Source organism: Lissotriton vulgaris, chromosome 4_1 (assembly GCF_964263255.1).
Source record: "Lissotriton vulgaris chromosome 4_1, aLisVul1.2, whole genome shotgun sequence".
NCBI classification, from domain to species: domain Eukaryota; kingdom Metazoa; phylum Chordata; class Amphibia; order Caudata; family Salamandridae; genus Lissotriton; species Lissotriton vulgaris.
The window spans coordinates 1,172,716,132-1,172,743,174 of record NC_141691.1 but is presented as its reverse complement, the minus strand read 5'-3'; the positions used below and the strand labels follow the sequence as shown (position 1 = coordinate 1,172,743,174).

The window sequence follows — 27,043 nt, the reverse complement described above, 5'->3', positions numbered from 1 at the left end:
TAATAATATAGCCGTGACCTGCTTGAAATCTTTCAGTAATTTCATACCTAGATTTAAAGCGGGCTCTGGACCGAATTCATTTTGAATCTGTTTTAGCACTTCTGGTATTACCGCCATAGACGGAACACCATGTGTTTTTGTGTAAATGGAAGCAAAGACTGTACCCCAAGTGTCACAGTCCTCCACGTGTGGTGCGATTCCCATAGGAAGGCAGATGGTCAAGATTCTGTGTTTCTCAATAGGGGTAGTATCAGGAAATACTGCCTCTATTTGAGTGATTTTCTGGGCTAACCAGAAAGGAATTTGTTCCCGTTTTACGGGTGTTTTACCAAGACATGACTGTATGTTCTGTGGTGTAATTTTATTTGTGTTCCCCTGATGAGGGGTCAGCTGTGGTGTATTAACAGCTGGCTGGACTGTTGCAGTCCGTATTACATATTGGACTAATTGCCTATGTATTTTTATTAATGTGTTTAGCTGTGCTAACAGCTCTTCTCTAGACATTCTTGCAATGTCAGGATGTGGTGTGTAGCTGGCTAGAACCGGCCACGTGGCCCCTGGTCTACCTAGTGGACCGAGCCTAGTTATGTGATCATTGTGTTTTAGGGCGCCATTAAACCAGAGCAGGTGCTCTTGAAATTTAAGTGGAATTTCAACCTCCTCGAAAGGGGCGTACTCATCCGGAGGTTCCTCTATTTTGTAATAGTGAAACTCTTGTGTTATAGCGTTTACCGCTGGAAAGTTTATCCATGAATAGAATACCTCTGTCTGCCGATACTCGTGAGCCTCTATCACGAAAATTACTGTACCACCTTGAGGTGGCAGTCCGTTTTCTATAAGTTTTAAAGTTATAGATCTTCTTAACTGGACCGGGATGATAATAGCACCCGGGTCTGTGTATTCGGGACCTTGCTGAGTCGCATCTGCTGTGGCCCCAGTGGTGCCGTTGTTTTCTACTGACATTGTATAAATGCAGTTTTTGCAGAGTAGGTCTCCAAGGAGACAAAGATTAGGTGCACAATATTTTGGAACACTGTATCCTTCAACGTTGAATAAACCAGAGCTTTACATAGGAATCTCTTCCTACTAAGGTCGGGCGGATTTTAACCTTTCACCCACTCCAGACGTCTATTGGAGTATTTACGGGAGAAAGGGATGTGAAATATGCTCGACTGAGTTACTCTACAAGTCTTGCGTTAGTTTATCGCCTTACCAAACGTTGGGCGCCATGTAGTGTAGTTCCTAGTTTCCCACTAGGCCCTGCGCATTGGAATAACATAAACAGTAGTATCGACGTGGAACTGCGGATATTCCAGGCCTCCACTGACTATGCTAAACTTAATTGGGTTGTGTTACCAACTAGCTCAGAGGTCACTGGAAACTTTCTTCTCTGCATAGGAAGTGATCAGCTTCCTTGGCACAGACAAGAAGGGATTCAGTTTTCCAACAACCGTGCAACATGACAACTTTGCTCCTCAGATCAAGAGTCGATCTCTAGGGTCGTGTGAAACAATAGACATAGATTTCACTCAGTCAGTCTAGTGCAGTTTACTTTCACAGTATGTAGAGAATAGAGAGACGGGCGTTTATCAATAAAGGTTAACATTTATTGAACAGTCTTTCTTCTCGTACAAGAGAAATGTATTGCCACAATTGCAATAACTGTTATTATAAGAAGTACGTACAGTAAGATAAGTATTGCGAAATAGAACTGTAAAAGCATTGATATGGTTTCTTAGCCATACAATGGTTTAAAAGTAATAAAACATATATACAGTCATTACATTAGGCTAACATACTCAACTGGTGCTTCTAACTAAGCCTACCCCAGTGTGCCTGACCTAAGCCTAACACGTGAGAAGGGGGAGTAAGTAAGTAGCTTAAGTTAAGTTGGTTTTGCCAAGGTTTGTTTCAAGAATTCTCATCTAAGGGTTTAGTCAACACCATACCTCTGAATAGAATGATGGAGGATTGGTATCTCCTTCAGGGGTCTCTCTCGATATCCCAGTCACCCGCGAGGGTAAACTGGAAGCGCCGGGACTGGATTTCTCTGCACGAGAAAGGCAGCGGCTTCTCTCAGCGCGTCGAGGAAGGAGGGGTGACAGCGTCCGCGGGCAGCTGGGCTGGATGTCTTCGCAGAGGACGGCTGCACGGCTCCTAAAGCGTACTGCACCATAGGTCGCGCTGTAGCGGCGATAATGGTAATCAGCAGCTTCACCACCACAGGATAGCAGGCTGCAGCGACAGAGTGCTAGTTTTTACCAACACGGGGTCATGCAGGCAGCTGGCATCAGCAACATGTTCGCTCATTGCTTAAGGCAACGTTGGTAATATTTATACCTGACAGGTGCCGGGTTTGACGCAAGTTTGCTGGACATAAGACGTCAATTAAAGATGTCACTAGGAAGTGACAGTTATCAGTTGCTCATTAGAGTTCTATTACTAATCAAAACATAGCAAGCGGGGATTTCCAGGTTTGCTAAGTTTTTATCTTGTTGAAGAACTCGGAGTGTTATCTAGGAATATCAGATAGTGACTGCTGCTCTGTCATTGCACTAATTGGTCGCAAAGGAAGTAGCAGAGAGTCATGCTGGAATGTGGCTCTGTTCGTGTGAGGCCAGAGATGACTTTACAGAAAATCGCACTTGAACGGTTATGCCAATATAGGGAATAAATGGATTTATAGCCGAATAGGGGCATAAGGTCACAGTATCGATCAGGAACCTAGATAAGCACGCAACAAAATCTCAGCGGCCCAATATCCTGGTGACCCCTTTGACCATGTTCAGATTTTGGAGAAGACTGCTCAAGATCTCCAGTGGTGGTTACTGGGTCATGATTGGTCCTGTCGCAGACCCCTCTCTCTTCCTCATCCAGAGGTGTCAGTGGTGATGGTGCATCGCTTCTGGGGTGGCGCAGGAATCTAGGAGAGGTGGCTATCAGCGGCCTTTGGTCTCAAGCGGTGTCCCTGCTCAATATGTTATGTTACGTGAATTTGTGGAGTGCGGTGAAGGTGAGGCATGATAGTATCCAGGGACTCAGTACCGCATGCCTTATGGGGGGAGGAGGAGATCATGCCTGTTTTGTTTGGAAGAGCCATGCTATGAGGTTCCTTTGAAAATGTATGAGGGACAGGGAGGTTCTGAGCAGTTTTGGGAGGTCGTTCCAGGTCTTGGCTGCGAGGTATGAGAGGGAGCATCCTCTGCTTCTAGTCTTCTTGATGTGAGAGCAATGGGCTCTTGCCTGGGACACAGATCGAAGGTGTCTGGTGGGTTGTTAGAAGTTGAGGTAAGCTGGACCGGTGTTGTGTAGAGCTTTGTAGGCAGTAGCTTGAACTTGCATCTTCCTGGACTTGGAGTCAAACGGAGATAATTGAGGTGTGGAGGGATGTGGTCATTTAGCTGGATGTTCATGATGAGTCTGACAGTAGCATTTCTGGGTGGTCTTGCGTCGGCGTATGAAATGGACTGGAATTCCAAAGTAGAGGGCATTTCTGTATTCAAGTCTACTTGTGCTAATCGCCTGGGTGACCATTCGTCTGCGGTTCAGTATGATCCACTTGAAAATCTTGAGTAGCATTTGCAGGATGTGGAAGCATGATAAGAATCTGGTGTTGATCTGTCTCCTTATGGCAAGGTTGGTGTCCAGATTTATCCTGAAGTTCTTGGCATGGTCCACAAAGAAGGGTGGGGGGGCAAGTTTGGGGGGGCCACCAAGAGGTGTCCCAGGGGAGTCGTTGTTGCTAAAGATTATGATATGACTTTGTGTTGAGACAAGGGCAATTGTTTTCATCCAAGCAGTGATGTTGCTCATGCAGTCAGTTGGCAATGTTTGCTTTGGTGGTATGTCATTGGCTTAGGATAATATGTTGATGCTGTAGGCTCTGACAATGTCCACAGGGGGCATCATGTAGACGTTGAAGACTGTTGGGCTGAGCAACGGTCCTTGAGGGACTCTGCAGATTATTTTCTTGGGTTCTGAGGTTTAGGAGGGAAGTCTAACTCATTGAGTTCTGTCCATGACGAAGGAGGATATCCACTTGAGGGCTGGTCCACAGATACCCAAGTGCTGAATCTTTCTGATGAGTGACATGTGGGAAACCGTATCGAAAGCTGCAGAGACGTTGAGGAGGATGAGTGCATCCGTTTCTCCTCGGTCGAGGATGCTTCTGATGTCATGGTGGCTGCAATGAGGTCTGGGTATGTGCTGTGGTTTGTGCGAAAGCCTGATTGAGAGCTGTCTAGAAGTTGATGGAGTTCTAGGGTGTCTGTGTGTTTGCTATTGATGGCTTTATCCATGACCTCAGCTGGAAAAGGCAGGATCGAGATGGATCTGTAGCTGCTGATAGTGTTTGGGTCTGCTGTTGGTATCTTTAATAGGGCGTTGTCTTCTGCATTTTTCCAGCAAGATGGGAAGGTGGCAGCGGTTATTGAGGTGTTGTTGATACAGTGATCATGGGGGAGGTGATGGTTCTTCCAAGCTTTATATGATGTGGGGTCATACCTGAGGGGGCTCCTGAGTAGATGGTATTCATCAGGGTGGTGGTTTCTAAGTTCAAGAGGGGCTTCAGTTGCTTATGTGATGTTTGGCGATGGAGGTGTTCGGCTGGTCTAGGGAGTTCATATCAGTATGCTGTAGTTCAAATGTGCTGTAGATTATGGCAATCTTATTTCGAAGTGGTGGCGTTCCATGAGGTTGGTGTCAAAGTCCATGGAGGTGGTGCAGTCAATTTTGTTTTTGTAGATGATTGAGTCCTCTGCCTGGTTTATGAGTTCGATCCTGGTGTATGATTTTGTAAGCGGGTGGAATGGCTCCGGCGATGTCTGAATTGGAGACTGGGTCGAGCCATGTTTCGGTCAGGAAGGAAAGGTCAGGTGTGTTATTTTTGATGAGGTCCCAGGTTTCAGTGGAGTGTTTCCCGAGGCATCAGACATTGAGGAACATGGCATACAGTAGGTATGGGGTGGTTGGTGGTGGTGTGTGTTGGTGTTGGTGTGTGTTGGTTGTTTGAATGTGGTGGTTTCAGCGTCTGAGGTGTCACTGGTGAAATCGCAATGTGTGCAGGAGAAAGATCCTACCATGCTGCTAGGGGATGCGCAGCAGCAGTCTGTTTGTTGGTGTATGTTACTGAAGTAGAAAAAGATGGCGGAGGAGTAGTGGCAGCATTCATTGGCTTCTGGAGCTCAGGGCCATCCCCTTGGGGTTCGAAAAACATTCCTTCAATCTCTCAAGGGGAGGCTGGTCAGGTACTCAGCGACATCACCACCGCCATGTGGTATGGCAACAAACATGGTGTGGTGACACTGACCCTTTGCCTGGTGGCCCTTTATCTATAGAATTGGCCGGACTACCAAGGAATAATTCTGGTGGTGAACCACCTGGCAGGTTTTCTAAATACTACAATGACCACCGAGCACACAAAGTCAATTACTGTTTTTCACAAAAAACAAAAAAAATATTCAGGCAAGAGTCACTAGTGTCCAAGGTTGCAAATTAAATGTCCATAAATCAATGGTGGATGTTCCTTTCTGTTTATTTTCTTTCTTCAGTATTCAACAAAGACGGTTTAACAGCCAACACGTGTTTCGTCGTGTAAAATATAACACACTGACTTCTTCAGGGCTCAATATCCACTGTTTCTTAACATCACAGATGGTCCGTATGTTCAATCAATTATTTTTCTCTATTAGTTCTCTTTCTCAAAATCATTCACAAATTATCTTCTATTTCTTCCAATATTCCTGATTCAACGTAAATCCAGTACAAGAAAAACTGGGTTCAGAGTATTGCCAATATTAATGTTAGTTACCACTAAGTAAATGTAATAAGGTAACCCAATATTTTTCTATAGGAGAATTAGGGCTCTCAGTAGTGAAAAAACAAATGTGGGAGTTTTTCACTACGAGGACGTACAGAACTTAAAAATACAGGTCCAACTTTATAAATACACTGCACCCTGCCCTGCACAGTATTTAGGGCCTACTTTAGTGGTGACTTATATGGATTAAAAAAGGAGATTTAGACCTGGCGAAAGTTTTTTTTGCCAGTCGAATCAGCACTTTTGGAAACAAAATAAGAAAATACGAGCAGTGAAGGCAAAAGATTTTGTGGTGACCTTTCAGAACGGGCCAAGTCCAAAAGTAGTACAAAGGGTTGTCTCCTGAAACTCGTTTTTCTCCAATTTATTCCCAAATAGCTCACTATATAGATATTTGCTAAATAATTAAAGATAGAGTTAGTCCAAAAGGAAACAATTACCATATTCTTGATCACAGCATCTTAGTAGGGGTAGTGCAACATATAGGCTCTACTGTGCCCTCACTGGAGTCTCTTTGTATGGTTACTGGTGCATCATTTTCAACTGCTTAAATACAGAACACTGTAGAGGCTCTTTGCCTTTGGAGCCATAGCTCTTGTCCACAGAACTCTCATGACATGAAGGAGTCGCCCACTGTGGAGACAAATACAAGAAATGCCAAAACAAATGTTAAACAAAATACGAGTGCACAGCACTCAAAACACAACCACATTTTTCCGGCCAAAAACAAATGTTAAACCAGCATTTGTAATGCAATAGGTGTCACATTTTCGTTAGTTGGAGCTATTGGCATTGTAAATGACAATGTATTTTACCTATGTGTTTTGGTTTGGGGTGTAGTGGATGTATGAATAGAGTGACAGCTGCAGCACTGTCTAGAGGACTTAGAATGAGGATTTACTGACCGGACCAGAAAAGCAGTTAGCATCTAGTAGTATGAATGAGGAATTACCACTGGGACCAGAGAAGCAGCTGCAGCACTGTTTAGAAGCCTGGGAATGAGTAATTGTCACTGGGACCAGAGAAGCAGCTGTAGTACTTTCTAGAGGACTAAGAATGAGGAATTACCACTGGGACCAGAGAAGCAGCTAGCAGCACTGGCTAGAGGACTAAGACTGAGGAATTACCACTGGGAACAGAGACACAGCTGCTGCACTGCCTAGAGGAATTACCACTGGGACCAGAGAAGCAGCAAGCGGATTAATAATGAGTAATTACTACTGGGAACCGATGCAGCTGCAGCTGATCCTCTCAAAAGTTGCCTGATGTGGCTTTGAACTGCAGCCATGTATGGCTCTCACCTGCAGCCTCCTTTGGACCAGGTGATCCACCTAATGTGTTTACAATTTCTTTCATGAAGAAAAAGGCTACTGCAATATTGAGCAGCTAGAGTTGAAAGGGGTTTTGTTAGCCTTCTCGAGTGGTCAGCTCCCCTCCCTCTGACAGGTGAGGCTACATTTAATGATCCCTATGAATGAAACATTGATTCGGGCACAAAAACCTGTATCACTAATGCCAAATCTTTCTTTGCGTTTTATTGTGGTTGGTATTTGTGCAAGTGCAGAATCCAGTGATGACCTTGCTGCTGTGTGTGTGTGTGTGTCTGAGAAGAGTTGAAATGCATATTAATCTGGATAGGATATCATTTGGTAGAACAATTAGTGCAGGCAATTAACTTTTCTATACTCATTGAATGTAAATGAGGAACACTTTGGTTTTCCAATTACATTACACATTTTGTCCCTAAGTAAGTGGCTTACTTCAACTCTTTAATAACAATATATTGTGTACAGCAGGAAAACATATGTATAAATACAATGTGAATGTTGGTTAAAACTGAAAGTAAAAATTTTGTCTGCCTCAAGTTTCTAAGCTAACACTACTCCAACGTGTATTCTGTATGATATTTCTGCAAAGTAGCTTAGGTAAGCAATCTGTCAAACCGTGCTTTCTTTCTTGCAGAGAGAGATTCGAAGCTCCCTGGTACTGTCCATGCTGCAGCAGATGTTGATGGATGATAAAGCAGATATGGTGCGAGAAGCAGTGATCAAAAGCCTTGGCATCATCATGGGTTACATTGACGATCGGGACAAATATCAGCAGGTGTGATTTAAGACCATGAGAATATGCTGCATCATAGCTGCTTTATTTGTGTGTTAACAGCTCTTACTCCTGTTTAGGATTAAATAACAAAAACCTAATTTGTTTATGGTCCTAAAGTGTTGGAGACATTAGTTAACTTTGGTATGTTCAGATTGACTTTTTACCCATATTTATTTCAGTGTCTAGGGTCTACATGTACACAACATTATAATGGTCGCAAACGCTCCAGTTTGACATTTGCAACAGTTAAAATGTTTTTCCTAATGTACTAATCCCATTTTGGGAGTCAGAAAAGCTTTTCCGGCTCCTAATGTTAGGTTTCAGAAAGAATACCAATTTTATATCTGAAAGGGCCCTATTAAAGGCATCCCTTCCAGATATCGAATCTGTGTCTAGGTTATTGATGTTTTCTGACTGAAGTCTGATTGCAAAACATTGCTATATTACCAACACCTCAAAGGAGGTAGTAATGCATTAGCAAATGGAAAGGGATCTGTTGGGACCCCTACATCCTTGTACAAGAAACGTTTATTGAGGAGTAGGCAGTTGTCCAAGGGACCACTGCCAACACTTAATCATGTAATCAGCCCAAAAAAAAATCTTTTTTAACGCACCCTTCCTTTAAGGAATATAGGTTACATGTGTTTTGTTCTTAAAATTGGATTACAAAAATAAAAAATGATGTGCATGGTAGTCTGCTGACCTCAATTTGCGACCTTCCTTTTAATATTCATGACGTCGGTTGGATTCTGACCCATGACGAATCCGATATTTAAGAGCCAACCTATTAGTGCATAGGTCGGTTCTTAAAAATCTTTACTGTTTGCTATTTGCGAACAGCATTTTGCTACCAAATATTTATACATCCGGCCTTAGGTTCTTGCAGTTTAGTTTATATAGTTACAGAGTCACTATTTTGATTTTCACATAATTGTTGTTTCTTTACTAATAGTTAAGAAATTACTTTTTCTTGAATATAATTTTCAGAATAATTTCAAAGTTGAATTTAAAGATATTTAATGCATTTCTTACAGTTTTATTGGCTTGCATCAACGAAATAGGGAAGAATGTCCAGTTTGGCTTTTTCTACATTTCCTCAGTCCAAGATTCAATGATTAGAGCAACCTAAAGAACAAGATTGATCTTTCTTCACTTAAGTCTTATTAACATATTACAAAAACAAGCATCACCAGAATTAGAGGGCTCTGCTTCTCTTGTGTCCAATATAAGCTCCATCAATCATTTAACCTACAGCAAGAGATACCTTTCCTCCATCCTTCCTGTGGTAGTCCTCCAGTGTTCCTTTTTAGTTGTTGTCTGTGTGGTCATCTTATCCCTTGCTCATTAGATGCCTTACATGTGAGTCCCAGTGGGCCACAAAACATTTTGGGTGTCTGTCATGGCTGGATTTTCTGATTAGATGGGATCAGCCCCTAGGGGCCCCTCCAACCTAGCCAAAACGTAACCACCTCCCTCCTCAGGACCATCTATCCAGGCACCTGGGTACCTACCTGAGGATGGGGAACTCGCAATATACAAGCTCATATTATTAGAAACACCACTAAATCTATAGGGATACTAAGAATACTCACTGATTACTAAGGATAACTTATAGTCTCGCGGCCACTCAGACCCAGACTAATCTACCCTGGGGCAGATATGACACACAATCCGGTGCGTCTACACGCGTGGGTCTGCAGCCCCAGTGCTCTCCCTTATTTCCAAACGGTTCGCAATCCGGCAAACCTACACGCCAGTCTCCCACCTGACGCTCTCACTTACGCAAGCCACAATCCTGTGGGTATACACGCTGGTGATCCAACCCAGCGTTCTCACTAACGCCGCATATCAACGACGACCACATTCCTATGAACACCTTCAGTTATATGTTGGGAAGTCTCTCTCCCTATTCACTAAGGGCTTGCTACTACAATATTAGGAGTTAGCCAATTAATATAATGTACCTCTTATTCTTGGCATCATAGGTCCACTCGCTCCCTATTTATGTGATCACCACTTACCTGATTGGGGTTACTCATCCATTCATGAGAAGTAATAACCACCTAGGAGATACATTTACCTGGATTGAACAAGAATATAAGGCACTTTACTGTTTGCTACAAACTGGGGGTTTTATTAGAACAATATTAAAGTACACATATACAAAACTATGGGGTCTCTATAACTAGCAGTAACTTTGACACACCGCTGAAAGAAAAAGGATTAGCAATACAATAGCTTAGGGAATAAGAACAAGATTAAGATGCAAGTGTAAAGTAAACTAATGTGATGAAATAGATGTCACCTGATTAGTGTGAAGTCTTGTTCTAGCTGTCATCTGGGTTCCTCTCTCGTCTGTGCCTTGGCTCATCTCAGACTCTCTCTCTCTCCTGCACTCTTGGGTACACCTCTGCGCTGATCACTTTGCACTGGACTCCTCTCCCCCACGAACTGTCTCCACCTTCCAGCTTCAATCTAATGGTTCCTGCCGCTCTGATCACCGTTCATTCCACTAGCTTATTCACTCTGTCTCTGCACCAATGTCCAAATAACTCCAGCTGCTCCCACAGGTTAGTCCACGATCTCTCCTCCGTCTCTTCTAAAAGGCATTACTTCAGACTCCAGCTATTCACACCTCCTCCTGATAAGTAACTGCTTCTGCCTGCTTCCTTCAGTTCCAGCTCACTATTCAACTCAGCTCTCTCCAGCTTGAACCCTCTCTCTCTCTGCCAACTCCACTCGACTGCTTACCACTCCTCCACCTTAACACGACTGACTGGCTCCGCCACCTCCACTCGACTGACTGGCTCCGCCTCTGCACTTCACTGATATAGAATGCTGTTTCCTCATGGAAAGTTCCAGCCATCAGCCTGCCGCCCACCAGATCTCTGCACCTCTTCGCATCAAGGACACACACCCAGCTGGCCAGCCTTTTGTGGTGTCTTCGACACAGAGAATAATACAGCCTACCGATAAGGGCTGGCCCAGACCGGTTCTCTCCAAGTGAAAAACAGCTTTAACTATAAACTTTGCCTTTACCCTGAAAAGCCTCTCAGCTTCATCAAGATGGAGTCCCTCTAGTTCTAGGCCTGTAGGCCTGAAAGGGATGAAATGCCCCTTAGCTCTGCCAGAATACCTACATAAACCATACCAATGTGTCAAGCATGTCAAAGCCAATAGGCAATAGACAGGTTAGAGTCAAGAATAAGGGATCTATCATCATATTAAGCAGCTATCCTCTTCTAGGTCTGGAAGAAAGGGCTTAAAAGGGCCAACACAAACTAAGAATACCTATACTAGATGTGAGCAAGACTAAGATCTATATCCCTGCTAAATAGAGCCAAAAACTCTGCCATAACAGTGTCCAAAACAGAATGGGAGGGTTTACAAGCAGTTGGAGGGATGTAAGGTAGTTAAGGAGGCAAAGATCAGCAAGTAAGTTGAAAAAACCAGATGTGGACAAGTATCCTTTAGCAGGGCCCTGTGATGGTAGCACGGTGGTATGTTTATGCAGGTTTTAGTGACCAGCCATTTGTGTTGTACTTAGGGCCTCTACTCCAAACAAATAACAAGGTGATGATCGAATTAATCTGAAAGAAACAGTTAAGAGATTTCTTACCTTAGAATTACCCCAGGCGTCAGACTGGATCTGGAAGGTTTTTCGTAAGCAGTACCCCTGCACGTCGGAAGGTGGCGTTGGTCGACACCGCGTTGGCATTGTGGACGCCGGGATGATGTTGCAGTAGCTACATAGACGCCTCCCTCGCGCGCTGACGTCAGTTCTTTATTTTTCCGCGCCAGCAAGTGCAGATCTGGAGAGAGCGGTGTAGGAAGGTGGATATCTGACTATGGTTGCCCCCAACTTTTTGCCTTGTGTTTTGCTGGTTTTTCGACTTAGTTGACCTGGGGCCCTGCTATTCAGGACCCCAGGGCCACTGCTCTCTCTGTAAAATGGATTCCATGTACTCTAGGTACATATCTAATTGGATACTAAGTCACCTTATCAGTCCCTGTACAGTGTACCTTAGGTACCCAGGGCATAGGTGCACCCAGGGCCTACCAGGGGCTGCAGCATGTATTATGCCACCCCTGGCTGGCTATCCAAATCTGACACAACTGGCTGATCAATCAGCTGGGGCAAGGTGGGGTAATCACCCCTTACTTTAGATATAGTTCCCTATATCTAAACCTAAAATGGACACATATATTCCTATCAGTCACTCCAATGGCAGGCCTTATCAATCCTGAAGGCAGAGTGCTTGGAATTATGTGAGATGGTGCTCTGGCATGAGCTGAGCCCGTTTGCAGCTTGCGGAACCAAGTCCTATTAGCTGTTCCATGATAACGCTATACCATATACTCTTAAGTGCATTATGAACCTTGCGGTCAAATGCTAACTTTGGTATAGCATTATCAAAACATGTCGAGTAAGGTGTCATACGAATTGGAATACTACCTCCTCGCCAATTCTGGCAACGGGGGTAGCATTCCACCCTTCTAGAGGTACACAACATGTATGTAACTGTGAACCCCTGTTAAAGTTATCTCGAGCCTCAGCATCACAAAATGGATGCTGCCACCACAGACACAAGTCTGACCTCCTGCTGCTGGGAGTCCTTCCAGCGAGGGAGGCTTGGACAAAGGGTTTCCTGCCTGGGGAGGTGCTAGCACCACCCCAGACAGGATTTTGTGTATTAGGTAGGACAGGGCTGAAAGGAATGAGACATGCCTGGGGCATGTCTACTCCGGTGTAAACCAGTTCCTGGGGCACTCCAGCCCCAGAGCTGGCGCAAGACCGGACAAAGGATAGGGGGTGTAACCACCCCCCTTCCTGGTCCTACCCAGGGGAGGTACCTAGTCGTAGTGCAGCCCCCTTTAGCTGAATAAAGGTAGGAGCTGGTCCCATTCCCAGTTAGATTAATCTTTACAACTTCCACGAAGAACTCTTGACCTTCGCCCTCCTGAACATCAGAAGACTGAAGAATCTCCCCTATGGTCAGGGAGTGACCATCCTGCTTCGCAGGCACCATCAAGCTCCTGTGCGGTTTGCTGCAGGTCCTTCCTTCCTGGAAACCGACGACCCAGCTCGACGATACCCGGACCTCCAGACTCCTCTGACCTCTACCCACATCCACAGCACATCTGGGACCCGTGGGTGCGACAAGCAACTTGGAGACGGCCATCTTGAAGAAACCTGCACAGCGCTTCCAGCACGACCGCCGAGGGATCCTCGAGTGAGTGCACTGGGGTCTGAGAAGCCCCACACCGACGCAGCTCCTGCACCAAAGACCAGCCCCCCAGCATCCACGAGATCTGCGTGGGGCCCTTTTGCCTGGTTGCTGCTTTTCCTGTTGTCTGGTCACTTGCCAGCTGGCTCATGACCTCTGAGACGACGACCCGAAGATTTCAACCCTGCTGGTCTGGTCCCCCAGACTGGCCCTTGCTTCCTTGTAAACGAGAAGCACCCCGGACCCTCCTGGTTCGCAACAGACGCCATCTTTGTTCCACCGCGTGGCTTGCACTTGCCAAGGCCTGTTGACCCGATCGACGATCCAACACCTCCAACAGCAGCAGACTACGTGGGACAGCTCGTGCCTCCAGCCTGGTCGTAGAGAACAGCTCCTGGTCCGCGCAGCTACAGAGAGGAGTGTCCCGTCCTCCACCTGACTGCGGCGACAACACCTGGTTCCCTCCTGGTTCCAGCACCGTCACTGGCTAGTGACCGAGACTCTGTCCCCTTCCCTTTCAGGAGGACTTCTTCGTCCTAGTTCGATCCTTGGAACCACCGAACTCCTCCATCTAGCCGCCTGCCAGCAACTTCTTGTTTCAGGCTTCACCGGGACCAATGCACTAAACCCGACACCACTTCAGCCCTATACACCCGCAGCCTGTGGGTTAGGTAACTAAAGCTTCTAGGTGCTGAAGTCAGTGTTCACTATCCTAGTGTTCAGGTCCAGTGTTGTTTTTCCTCCATCCAGCCGGGTTCGTCCGGAATCCGTAACTCTTTAAACTGTAGCATCCATAGACGTTGGTACGCATCCCGCGTGAGAGTTTCCACTCTGCACGGGAGTCCCGTGGGCTTCTATGCTCCTTACTTACCTAGTCAGTAGCGTAGTCCCAGCGATCCTCCAGCCTCTGGATCTCCTTACAGTGTTTTCTTTCCTCGCATTCCATTGTTTCCAGTATATGGTTTGTCATGCCCCTAGGGCACCATTGTAAATCGTGCAACTTAAACGTATATTTCCTAAGAGTTTGTCATGTGCTTAGCCCTCTGACCTCATAAAGAGTTCAGAGGTGTATGTTAGTTAATAAATACTTGTTTATTTTCATAACTACCTGTGTGGTGTCCTTTCACTTGGTATTCAAGGGGTTATATGTGGTAAAACAGCTGGCTTCACATGCCAATAGAGTTTAGCCTAAGACTGCTTTGTCCATGCTACCATTAGGATAGCTGGTCTATAAGGTTGACTTACAACCAATCACCATAAGGGTTGTTTGGACTGATACTAGGTGATCACTAGAACTAGTGAGCATCATATATCAGGCCAACTTCTCACATTGGTGTGCAGCGGTTGGGATCTGAGCTTGCTGTTGTTTTTACCAAATATAATCTTGAGATATCATTTGAAAGATCACATAAGGTACCATAGGTACATAAAACAAGCTTAGAAATACTCTGAGTTCTACTGAACCAGCTGTTGTAGTAGAAAGGGAGTAGCACACCCTGACTACAACTCTTAGCAAGGGATCAGTAGGTAAACGCATAGTGTAGGTAAGTGCACCACTTACACCTCACTAGAAAAGCATGTCTATCACAGGAGAGAACTCAGTGGCTCCCCTTGTGACAGTTGACCCTCCACAGGTCATGTCAAGATATGCAACCCTTAGCTTCCAGGAGATGAGACAATTGTGTACCTCCAGGAAACTAAAACAGGGTTCTAACCCTACAATCAACTTCCTGATAGGTCTCTTAGAGACATTTGATGCGAGAAGGGCTTCTAATCCAGGCCCATCTGATCTCACAGGGGAAGACATACCCCCACTAGAGGAGGACTCCAATTTCCCTGAAACTGAAGAAGCGGAGGGAGATGGACTCATCTGATGGTGAGGTAAACCATGGTCAGGGAGGAGTCAGCAGGCTTACCAGGACCAACTTAAGCATACATGAGAATGGAACTGGGGGACCCCCAGGCCCACCCTCAGGCAGGCTTAACCTTGGGAATAGACGAGTTAGGTCTCTCTCCAGAGGCTTTAACAGATTTGTTCATACCCATGTCTCTCAGGCATCTTCTCAAGGAGGGATGACATCCCCTCAGAGAAGAGAGCATGAAGCCAAGATGAGGGAAGTCAATCTGAGAATTGAGAGGGAAGAACTTGCCCTTGCCAAAGAAAGACTTACCTTTGCCAGAGAGCAGAAATTGAGTGGGGCAGACCCCACTGGTGGCAGCATTATCCCTAGAGATAAAGACAGGAGTTTTGATACTAGACACCTGAGTAAAATAGTGCCCCCTTTAAGCAAGGGGTTGACATCCACAAATGGATGACTGCTTTGGAGAGGGCCTGCACTGTCCAGTGTATCCCCCAAAGTCAGTGGGCAGCTATATTGTGGCTCTCCTTTGAAGGTAAAGGTAGAGATAAGCTCCTCACTACTAGAGCTGAGGATGCTAACAATTACCAAGTCCTGAAGAATACACTGATTGATGGGTTTGGCTTAACAGCTGAGCAGTACAGGTTGCTGTTCAGGGACACCCAGAAAACTCAGTCTCAGGATTGGGCTGACTTTGTTGATTGTGCCACTTAGGCTCTAGAAGGCTGGCTACTGGGAAGTAAGGTTACTGATTACACAGGATTGTATAATCTAATTATGAGAGAGCAAGTCTTAAATAATTGTCAGAACCAGTTATTACACCAGCACCTGGTAGACTCTGATCTGACCTCTCCACAAGAATTGGGTAAGAGGGCAGACAAATGGGTCAGAACCAGGATTAGGCCTAAGAACCAGGGTGGTGACCAAAAGAAAGAATCAACCAAGCCTCAAGAGAAGGGTGGGAATACATCTTCTGATCAAACCACACCAGGGCCCCAAAAATCCTCTGAAAAGGGTGGGTCCCAGAATCCTTCCAATACCCAAAAGAAACCTTATTGCCATACCTGCAAACAGGTAGGCCATTGGAAAACTGACAGCAGTTGCCCAAGGGCCAACAACAATAAGGAGAACATACCCCCAAGTAACACTTCCAAGCCTCCTGTTACTACTAGTAGTAATCCCCCAGGTGGTGGGAGTGCCCCAAGAATCTGGGTGCATTTACTTTGGGAGTTCCTGGGAACTCTGGCCTAACCAGGTCCCCAAACTTAGGTACTCTTGTCTGTGAGACTGGCATGGGGTTTGCCAACTTCACAGCTTGTCCCAACACTTTGGACAAGTACAGGCAGGAGCCCCTCATCAATGGTTCAAAAGTTGAGGCCTACAGAGACACAGGGGCTAGCATCACCATGGTGACTGAGAGCCTAGTCCCCTCAAGGCAACTTATACCTGGAGCCACATACCAGGTGACCAACATTGATGGAGTGCAGAGAGATCATCCCATTGCAGGGGTCAATCTCAGCTGGGGAGGTGTCACTGGCCCCAAGAGAGTGGCAGTGTCATCAAACTTGCCTGTAGATTGCCTACTGGAGAATGATTTAGAGATCTCAGCCTGGGCTGAGGTAGAGCAAGAAACCCATTTTAAAATGGTAACCCTCCATGGTAAGGTTAGTGGGGCAGTGATAGCCACAGCCCCAGTCCAAGATGTCCTCCCTGAACAAGTCAGGAGGGCTGTGCCAGTCACAGCCCAATCTCAGACAGATTCCTTCCTTGAACAGGTTGGCAAGGCTATAATGGTAACAGCCCATACCCAAACTGAGTCCCTTCCTGAAAAGGTTGATGGAGTTGTGATGGCCACAGCTCAAACTCAGACAGATAATAGTGTTGTGAAGCCTGAAACTATGGATCACTCCACTCAGACAGAGAGCATTGAGGAGGAAGAGAAAACTCCCTCCCATCAGACTTTAGGAAATGATCAGCCTCCTCAGGGAACTGTCTGACCCCTTGTGAAGAAACTGCCCCAGAGGTAGTCAGGCCTAGCCTGGCAGAACCCCTGATGTCAGTGGACCCTTCCAAGATGGGACCCAGTCTGGAGCAGGTAACCTGCCCCTCTCTACCCTGCCTCAGTCAGCCCAGGGCTGTAGAGGACAGGGAGGCCAGTGGTGGACCCCAAAGGGCCCCCTGTCCAAAAGAACTCCCCAAACAGCAGATTAAGGGCACTGAAGCTAGTAGTCCTAGCCAAGTGACAATAAAACAAACTCCTGAGGGATCCCCCTTAAACTTAGTTAGGGACCTCCCACAGATGGACACTGCTGGGCACAGCCAAACCTGGGACCTGAGGGCCCCCAACCTGACCTGTCCCTCCAGTAAGCCAAACCGAGGGACCCAGCCTCCAGCTTTAGGTAGCCAGAGGTTGACCCTGAGAGCTCACAGCAACTCAGTCATGGAAAGAAAGGTGTTAGGCCTAGCATCATTGGCTTGAGTCTCTCCTCCATTTTTTCTGTTTGCCTCCACTGTTTTACGAAGTTTTTGCTGGTATAATGCTTTGGGCACTGTGCCACTGCTGATCAGTGCCACAGTGCAAGTGCTCCCTATGTAAAATTGCTGTATTGATTGAATTCCATGTTTGGCTTATTTGGTTTACTGTCAGTCCCTAGTCTAGTGCACCAGGAGTGCCAGGGCTTGTAAATACAAATGCTGCTCGTGGGCTTACAGCACATGTTGTGCCACCCACAAGAGCGGCCTAGTAAAAGTATGTCTGAAGGTCTGCCATTGCTAGACCTACGTGCCGTCTGGTACTGTCACGCTGACTGCGCAAGTACACCTACTTGCCAGTCCCTAAAACCTTCCCTTAACTTCATGTTAGTCACCCCTATGGTAGGCCCACGGGCAGGGTGCATTGTAAGTATAAGGTAGGACAAGCCTGACCAAGTTGGCATGTCCTAATAGTGAATTACAGCCTTATTCGTTTTTCACTATTCCGAGGTAACCTGCTCTCCATTAGTTAGAATGGGCCGCCAGGATTATTAATGCTATAATCCTAGCTGGCTCGGGGAGCATGGTGCAATGTCGAGTTTGATATCCCTGAACTCGGGGTTTAATAACGCATCCGTTTGTATGGATGGTTTTTGGACTCTGGGTTTGAAAATAGCACCTTTAGAAAGTGGCTATTTTCTTGTCTAACTATTTCTGGTTTCTGCTGGTTTGGTGTGTGTGTGTGACAGTAGCTGGGTGGCTGCAGAGATCCAATGAGTCAGTGTTGGATGAGTGGGACGTTTGCGTTGAGAGTAGGGGGAGCGTAGTTGCTGATAGCCTGCTCTGCCTGATACAATGCTGGCTCCACCTCCTGCCAGGCGACTGATGGCTCTGTGCCTGCCATGGACGATCCTGGCCCCACCTCCTACCAGGAGGCCGATAGCTCTGCTCCTGCCAGTGACAATGCTGGCTCCACCTCCTGCGGGGCGTCTGAGGACCCAGCCCTACTCAGTGAATAGGCCAGGTGCCTCTGCCTGGCTACACCCATAACAGACCCAGGATGTTGGGAAATTCCCCTGCATGGACAAAAGGGATCAAAGCCAAAAAGGGGTATAAGAGAAGGACCCCTGAACCAAGAGTTTAGATCACTTCTGACAAGGAAACCTGAACCAAGGACAAGAAGCCTGCTGATCCAAGGACTTGCCTACCCCTTCTGCCAGTCTGCTGTTTGTTGGGGGAATCCTGCAGTGCTTCTTTATTTTTGCCAAGGAACCAGGAGAGAGGAACTGTGTGTGTACTCTCAAACTTTGCTAAGAAAATCTCCAAGGGCTGGATGAGTGCCAGCCTCCTGTTGAAGTCACAGGGCTAAAGGACTTCATCTGCTAAAAGTGCTATTTTGCTGGAACTTGTGAATCCAGCACCTCTGAAAGAACCAGCAATCTCGACGCCGACGGACGTCGCCGAATCCAGCTCGACATCGTGAGTAACGGCTCCAGTGTCCCGCTTCCTCGACGCCGGCCGCCGGGCCCGATCGACGCCAGCAGCAACGCCAGTGAGTAGTGAGTTCGGCTCCAGCTCCAAGGGACCTCGTGTCTGCACCGCTGCTGATCGCATAGACTTCGTGCCCTCTCGACGCCGTGAGCACTGCTCACTCTTGCAACTTCATCATCGACATCGACGCCGTATCCTGCTTCGCCTCGTGAGCGCTGCTCCTGCCTGACATCTGTCGACGCCGCTGCAGGTCGCCCAGACTCCGAGGTCAGATCGACGCCGAAGACGCGACGCCGGACATCTCGACGCCGCTGATCATCGTGTGCTTCGCTTTTCCAAGGTACTGTGTTGTGGGGGTCTGTGCGACTCCGGGCTCGACGTACCGCTCCTCGCGGTCGACGCCGAACCCTTTGGATTAACTTTGCCTCAACGTCGTGTGACTCCCGTGTGGGTCACATTGTTGCCAAGAACTGTGTTTTAAAGAAGAAGAGTTGCTTTTGACACTAAAGACTTTGTGCTAAGAAGAAACTACACTTGAACTATTATTTTTCCTTCCAAGAGTATTTATTGAGATTGTGGTATATTTTTGTCGTTATTTGGTCTTGTGCTAAGCCTTATATAAAAATACTTATTTTTATAATACTACTGTGTCGTGTCCATTTGTAGTGTATTCACTTTATTACTGTATGTGGTCATAAATGCTTAACACACAGCCTCTGAGATAAGCCTGTCTGCTCTGCCAAGCTACCAAGGGGGTGAGCAGGGGTAATCAAAGGGTGTGATCCCCTTGCCCTGACTAGAAAAGGTGTGTCTCTGTTTGTTAGAAGTGCATACCTCTGCCAACTAGAGACAGCCGGTTCTAACATTGGACGCAGCGGTGAGAATTTGAACCTTGCATTCATGACCCATGTGCAGTGATTAGTGTGCATTACATAGTGAAAGCAGACCATAGCGCAGCCACAATCTAATTTGGAAGGATTCTATTTTTGTTCTCCGCTTTTCTGAAGCTTGTTTTGTTTTTTAACACTGCCAGTTTTGACCATGAGTGACACCGGAGTCACTGCCCCTGTTGTTGTTGTTGTGTAGGAATTTGATAGAAGTAAGATCGAAGATTACAGCAGAAGGCATTTGGATTATCATTGCCAGCATTTGAAAGTCCCTACTAAAGGCTGCAAAACTGAAGGGGAAGTTCTCAAAGCCTTGAAGGCCTGGTTAGAGTCCAGAGATCCCACTGATCCGGTGGTGGTACCGCCAGTGGAAGGGGATGAGGAGGCACCAGTGAATGGAGCCGTGTCCTCTCCCGGTAGCAGTGTTTCCTCCAAAGGTCTTTCCCCTGAAGAAAGAGAAGAAAGGGCGAAAGAGCGAGAATACAACATGGAAATGGCAACGCTTAAGATAAATGGGCAGTTGGAATTAGAAAATGCAAGAGGTAGGAGAGAAGCTGATTTGGAGACCAAAAGGTTGGAGTTTGAAAGAGAAAAGTTAGCTTTGGAGCGTGATACCAAGTTGAGGGAGTTGGAGATCCAAGCTAAGAAGTTAGAATTGAATCCCTCTGGTGGCAGCATCCCATCTGTGCCTGCAGAAAGTAGGTTTTATTTCCCCAAAGATGTGATCAAGTATTATCATAGGAATGAAGATATTGGGCAATGGTTTAAAGCATATGAGTTAGCATTGTTGGCCCACCGGGTCCCTGAGAAGGATTGGGGAGCGGGGTTGTGGGGTCGCTTTGTGAATGAGGGAAGAGATACCCTATTAGACATGCCTGTTGAGGATAGGATGTCTTATGCGCATATGAAAGATGCTTTAATGTTGAGGTATGGCCTAACCCCAGAAAAGTACAGACAAGCTTTTAGAGAATGTAAGAAGTTGCCTGGTACAACGTGGGTTGAATATGTGTCTTTTTTTGCATAGCCATGGATGGTTGGGTAAAGGGCAGCAAAGTGGAAAGTTATGAAGCTCTTTATGATTTATTTGCTTGGGAGCATTTGTCTAATAACTGTTTTCCAGAGCTGCGCCAGCACCTTATTGATAGCAAGATATCTAACCCTAGAAAACTTGCTGAGGAGGCGGACCGCTGGGTCAGTACCAGGGTCCACAAGGGTCCAGTGGGAGACTCAGCCAAGGGTGGACAGGGTCCCCAGCAGAAGAGTGGGGGGGGGACAAGGGCAAACAGAAGGAGTCCCAGAAAGGGCCCCAAAGTAATCCCCAAGGGAAGGGTTCCCAGCCTCCCCCTGAGAGGAAGTCAGGGGCCCGACAGGTAAACCTGTTCATAGGGGCCCGGTGACCTGCTATATGTGTAAGCAGGTGGGGCATCGTTATTATGATCCCCAGTGTCATATGAAGGACTCTGGTGCACCGCCGCGTGCACCCCCCGTCAGTTGGCGAGTGTAGCCCAGGGAGGGGAGGAGATGGTTGTCCCTGGTGGGAGGGGTCCCGCAGAAATGTCCCTGGTCTTGCTAGGAGACATGGAAATGGTCCCCCCCCCCCCCTCTGCCTAGTAACATTAATAAATATAGGCAGTGGGTGACCATTAATGGCCATAGAGTGGAAGCTCTCAGAGACACCGGAGCGATTGTGACAGCTGTCAAGTGTCACTTGGTGTCCAGAGAGCAGGTGGTTCCCCACGCATTCTACTCCGTGATAGCTGCTGACAATTCCCAGAAAGAGTGTGAGGTAGCTCAAGTTTCCTTTGAATGGGGGGGGAGTTTCAGGTACTCTTCAGGTTGCTGTGAGGCCCGCCATGCCGGTCGATTGTCTCCTGGGCAATGATTTAGAAGACTCCCCTTGGGCTAAGGTGGAGAGGGAGACACATTTGAAAATGTTGGGTGTGCCAGAGTGGGTGTGTGCAACCACTCGATCCATGACAGCAAGTAAGGGTGTTGATAGGGTCCCGGAGCCTGAAAGTATGGCCCAGGACCCAGCTGTAAAGAGAAGAGGCAGGAGGCGCGGGACACCGGCCCCATAGTTCCCGTGGTCCAGCAGGAGGTAGACCCTGAGGGGGATGCCCTGAAGCCCACAGGGGAACAAGTTGCTGAACTGGGAGACTTGCCCGAGCTGACCCACTAGCAGCAGGATGGTGGTCCCTCCAGGGAAGAATTTTGTGCAGAACAAAGTGTGCCCTTCTCTTGTGGGTATGAGGCAGCAGGCCTCAGCCCAAACCTCAGGTGATCAGTCAGGGTCACATTTTGTTTACTGGGAGAACGACCTCCTGTATAGTGAGCCTAAGGCTGCTGAGCCTGGGTCAGCCCGTGTGCTGGTGGTACCCCAGCGCTTCAGAGCCTTCCTACTGGGTTTGGCTCATGACGTTCCGTTAGCTGGACATCTGGGGCAGGACAAGACCTATGACAGGCTTGTCACCCATTTTTATTGGCCTCAGATGAGAAGGGATGTAGACATCCATTGTAAAACCTGTCACACTTGCCAGGCAAGTGGGAAAAGCGGAAGGAAGCAGAAGGCTCCCCTCCAACCTTTTCCAGTGGTCAGTACCCCCTTTGACCGGGTGGGGATTGACATTGTTGGGCCCCTGGACCCCAAGACAGCCCTGGGCAACAGGTTTATCCTGGTCTTGGTGGACCATGCCATACGGTACCCGGAAGCCATCCCTCTCCGAACAGTGACGGCCCCCGTGGTGGGACGGGCACTGATGGGTGTTTTCTCCCGAATGGGGTTCCCCAGAGCGGTGGTGTCAGACCGGGGCACCAACTTCATTTCCAACTATAGAAGTCTCTGTGGAAGGAGTGTGGGGTAACCTACAAGTTCACCACTCCTTACCACCCTCAAGGTAATGGGCTGGTTGAGAGATTCAACCGGACCCTTAAAGGCATAATCATGGGTCTTGAAGAACCAATGAGGCGGAAATGGGACGTCCTCTTGCCATGCCTGCTGTTTGCTTACCGTGAGGTGCCACAGAAAACTCTAGGGTTCAGCCCCTTTGAGCTTTTGTATGGTCACCCGGTAAGAGGACCTTTGAGTCTGAGTTAATCAGAAGTGGATAGGACACTTGTAACCACTTATACCAAGAGAAATATTGGAAAACCCTCATAAACGTTGTGTATAACGACAAGCGGTATATCTTGTTGTCCGCCCCACACAGACGTTATGGCAACAATCATTGGGTTTAGCAATTTGTGTCTTGCCAGCCTCACCCGAGGCGATCTCTGGTTTTTTCGTGGCAGTCTCCAGAGAATATTGAGTTACCCCACTGAAAGTGCACAAAAATATAAAATAGCTTCCAGACGACTTAGATGCTCTTTATTAGTATCGCTGGACTACTAAGTTAAAAAAGTTCGGTATGCTCACAGGAAGTTTAGGCATCCATAGCATATGTTAATGAGACTGAAAAAACGTCGACATGTTTCTGCTCTATTGGCCAAAGGGTCTAAGAGCATTCGTCAGGACAAATACAACACTTAACACAAATAAAAATACATATCACTATTTGTGATGTAGATGGGTAGATTTCTAAACTTTTATAGTCTTACCCTTTTTGAGGTTATATGAAGTCACCTCTAGTTGGGTGAACTTTTGAATGAACCTTAAGGGTGATAATATAAGGTTCCCTCAGGAGGTAAGGACAATTATCCCAGGCCGCAACGGAAGCGTGTTCCGCGTCTAGTGCTGACTCTGCCTCCTGGACCTTTGAGTCTGGTCAAAGAAGGCTGGGAGCAATCTCCCAGGAAACCTCCCCGGGATGTATACAGTTAGATGCTGGCCTTTAGGAACCAGACTCGGCGCTTCAGAGATCTTGCTCAGGCAAATCTGGAGGCCATCCAGGAGGAGATGAAGCGGTGGTACGACCGGAATGCCACTCTGGTAGAGCTTCAGCCTGGTCAAGAAGTTTGGGTCATGTCCCCTGTGGAACCTTGTGCGCTCAAGGACAGGTGGACTGGACCGTTTAAGGTTGTGGAGAAGAAGAGCGATGTCACCTACTTGGTGGACTTGAAATCTCCCAGGAACCCCTTGAGGGTCCTGCATGTCAACCATTTGAAGCCCCACTTAGAAAGGTCCGAAGTGGGCATGCTCCTAGCTACAGATGCTGGAATGGAGGAGGAGAGTGAGCCTCTTCCTGACCTCCTGTGTGCTAAAGAGCAAGATGGGTCAGTGGATGGTGTTGTCCTCTCTGACACACTGACCCTTGAGCAGAAGCAGGATTGTCGCCAACTATTAGGACAATTCCCTGATTTGTTTTCCTTGGTTCCTGGTGTCACTCATTGGTGTGTCCATGATGTTGACACCGGGGACAGCCCTCCTGTGAAGCACAAGGCTTACAGGGTGACTGACAAGGTCAGAGCATACATTAAGGAGGAGGTCTCCAAAATGTTTGCCTTGAGGTGGTTGAGTCCTCCAGCAGTTCTGGGCCAGCCCAGTGGCTTTGGTCCCGAAGGCTGCAGCGCCTGGTGCTTCACCAGAACTTCGGTTCTGCGTGGATTACCGAGGACTCAATTCAGTCACCAAGACTGACGCGCACCCCATCCCCAGAGCTGATGAGCTCATAGATCGGTTGGGGGCTGCACGGTACCTTAGCATGTTTGATCTAACGTCTGGGTACTGGCAGATCGCCTTAACTGATGGGGCAAAAGAGAGGTCAGCATTCTCCACACCAGATGGGCTATACCAGTTCCGGGTGATGCCCTTTGGGATGAAGAATGCCCCTGCCACCTTCCAGAGGTTGGTCAACCAGGTCTTGGCTGGACTGGAGGATTTCAGTGCCGCCTACCTGGACGACATTGCAGTGTTAAGCGCCAGCTGGGAGGAACACTTGGGCCACCTCCAGGAAGTGTTGTTGGCCCTGCGCAGAGCAGGCCTCACAATCAAAGCCAGTAAGTGCCGGATTGGGCAGGGTTCTGTGGTGTACTTGGGGCACCAAGTAGGGAGCGGCAAGGTGGCCCCCCTGCAACCCAAGATTGATACCATCCTGGCTTGGGCACCGCCCAAAACCCAAACTCAGGTGAGAGCCTTCTTAGGTCTCACGGGTTACTACAGGAGGTTTGTCAAGGATTATGGTAACATTGTGCTCCCCATGACTTCGCTGACTTCCAGGAAGCAGCCACGAAATGTGATCTGGACTGACGCCTGTCAAACGGCCTTTGACACCCTGAAAACTGCAATGTGCACCGCACCTATACTCTAGGCACCCGACTTTTCTAAAGAATTTGTTGTCCAGATGGACGCTTCAGAGCATGGCGTGGGGGCTGTTCTAGCTCAGGTGAATGAAGAGGGCCGAGACTTGCCTGTAGCCTTCATCAGTAGGAGGTTACTTCCCAGGGAAACGAGGTGGAGTGCGATAGAGAGAGAAGCATTTGCTGTGGTCTGGGCGCTGAAGAAGCTAAGACCCTACCTGTTTGGGACTCACTTCCGGGTTCAGACAGACCACAGGCCCCTCAGATGGTTGATGCAGATGAGGGGTGAGAATCCAAAACTGTTGAGGTGGTCCATTTCCCTTCAGGGGATGGACTTTACGGTGGAACACCGCCCTGGTACAGATCACGCCAATGCTGATGGTCTGTCCAGATTTTTCCGCCTTAGTGATGAGGACTCCCTAGGTCAAGGGTAGTTCTCCCCACATTTCAGCTGGAGGGGACACGTGTTAGACCTAGCATCATTGGCTTGAGTCTCTCCTCCATTTTTTCTGTTTGCCTCCACTGTTTTACGATGTTTTTGCTGGTATAATGCTTTGGGCACTGTGCCACTGCTGATCAGTGCCACAGTGCAAGTGCTCCCTATGTAAAATTGTTGTATTGATTGAATTCCATGTTTGGCTTATTTGGTTTACTGTCAGTCCCTAGTCTAGTGCACCAGGAGTGCCAGGGCTTGTAAATACAAATGCTGCTCGTGGGCTTACAGCACATGTTGTGCCACCCACAAGAGCGGCTTAGTAAAAGTATTTCTGAAGGTCTGCCATTGCTAGACCTACGTGCAGTTTGGCACTGTCACGCTGACTGCGCAAGTACATCTACTTGCCAGTCCCTAAAACCTTCCCTTAACTTCATGTTAGTCACCCCTATGGTAGGCCCACGGGCAGGGTGCATTGTAAGTATAAGGTAGGACAAGCCTGACCAAGTTGGCATGTCCTAATAGTGAATTACAGCCTTATTCGTTTTTCACTATTGCGAGGTAACCTGCTCTCCATTAGTTAGAATGGGCCGCCAGGATTATTAATGCTATAATCCTAGCTGGCTCGGGGAGCATGGTGCAATGTCGAGTTTGATATCCCTGAACTCGGGGTTTAATAACGCATCTTGTTTGTATGGATGGTTTTTGGACTCTGGGTTTGAAAATAGCACCTTTAGAAAGTGGCTATTTTCTTGTCTAACTATTTCTGGTTTCTGCTGGTTTGGTGTGTGTGTGACAGTAGCTGGGTGGCTGCAGAGATCCAATGAGTCAGTGTTGGATGAGTGGGACATTTGCGTTGAGAGTAGGGGGAGCGTAGTTGCTGATAGCCTGCTCTGCCTGATACAATGCTGGCTCCACCTCCTGCCAGGCGACTGATGGCTCTGTGCCTGCCATGGACGATCCTGGCCCCACCTCCTACCAGGAGGCCGATAGCTCTGCTCCTGCCAGTGACAATGCTGGCTCCACCTCCTGCGGGGCGTCTGAGGACCCAGCCCTGCTCAGTGAATAGGCCAGGTGCCTCTGCCTGGCTACACCCATAACAGACCCAGGATGTTGGGAAATTCCCCTGCATGGACAAAGGGATCAAAGCCAAAAAGGGGTATAAGAGAAAGACCCCTGAACCAAGAGTTTAGATCACTTCTGACAAGGAAACCTGAACCAAGGACAAGAAGCCTGCTGATCCAAGGACTTGCCTACCCCTTCTGTCAGTCTGCTGTTTGTTGGGGGAATCCTGCAGTGCTTCTTTATTTTTGCCAAGGAACCAGGAGAGAGAAACTGTGTGTGTACTCTCAAACTTTGCTAAGAAAATCTCCAAGGGCTGGAAGAGTGCCAGCCTCCTGTTGAAGTCACAGGGCTAAAGGACTTCATCTGCTAAAAGTGCTATTTTGCTGGAACTTGTGAATCCAGCACCTCTCAAAGAACCAGCAATCTCAACGCCGACGGACGTCGCCGAATCCAGC

General features: G+C 47.6%; 1 protein-coding gene across 8 annotated transcripts in view; it reads left to right on the top strand.

Moving 5' to 3' along the window:
* The window catches only part of RELCH (RAB11 binding and LisH domain, coiled-coil and HEAT repeat containing), an 853,871-nt gene that overhangs the window by 416,816 nt on the left and 410,012 nt on the right, over window positions 1-27,043 (top strand). For all 8 annotated transcript variants that reach the window (XM_086965401.1, XM_086965404.1, XM_086965403.1 and 5 more), the window contains one exon: window positions 7,781-7,921. In XM_086965401.1, coding sequence (XP_086821527.1) covers window positions 7,781-7,921 — 141 coding nt within the window. The remainder of the gene's footprint in view (window positions 1-7,780; window positions 7,922-27,043) is intronic.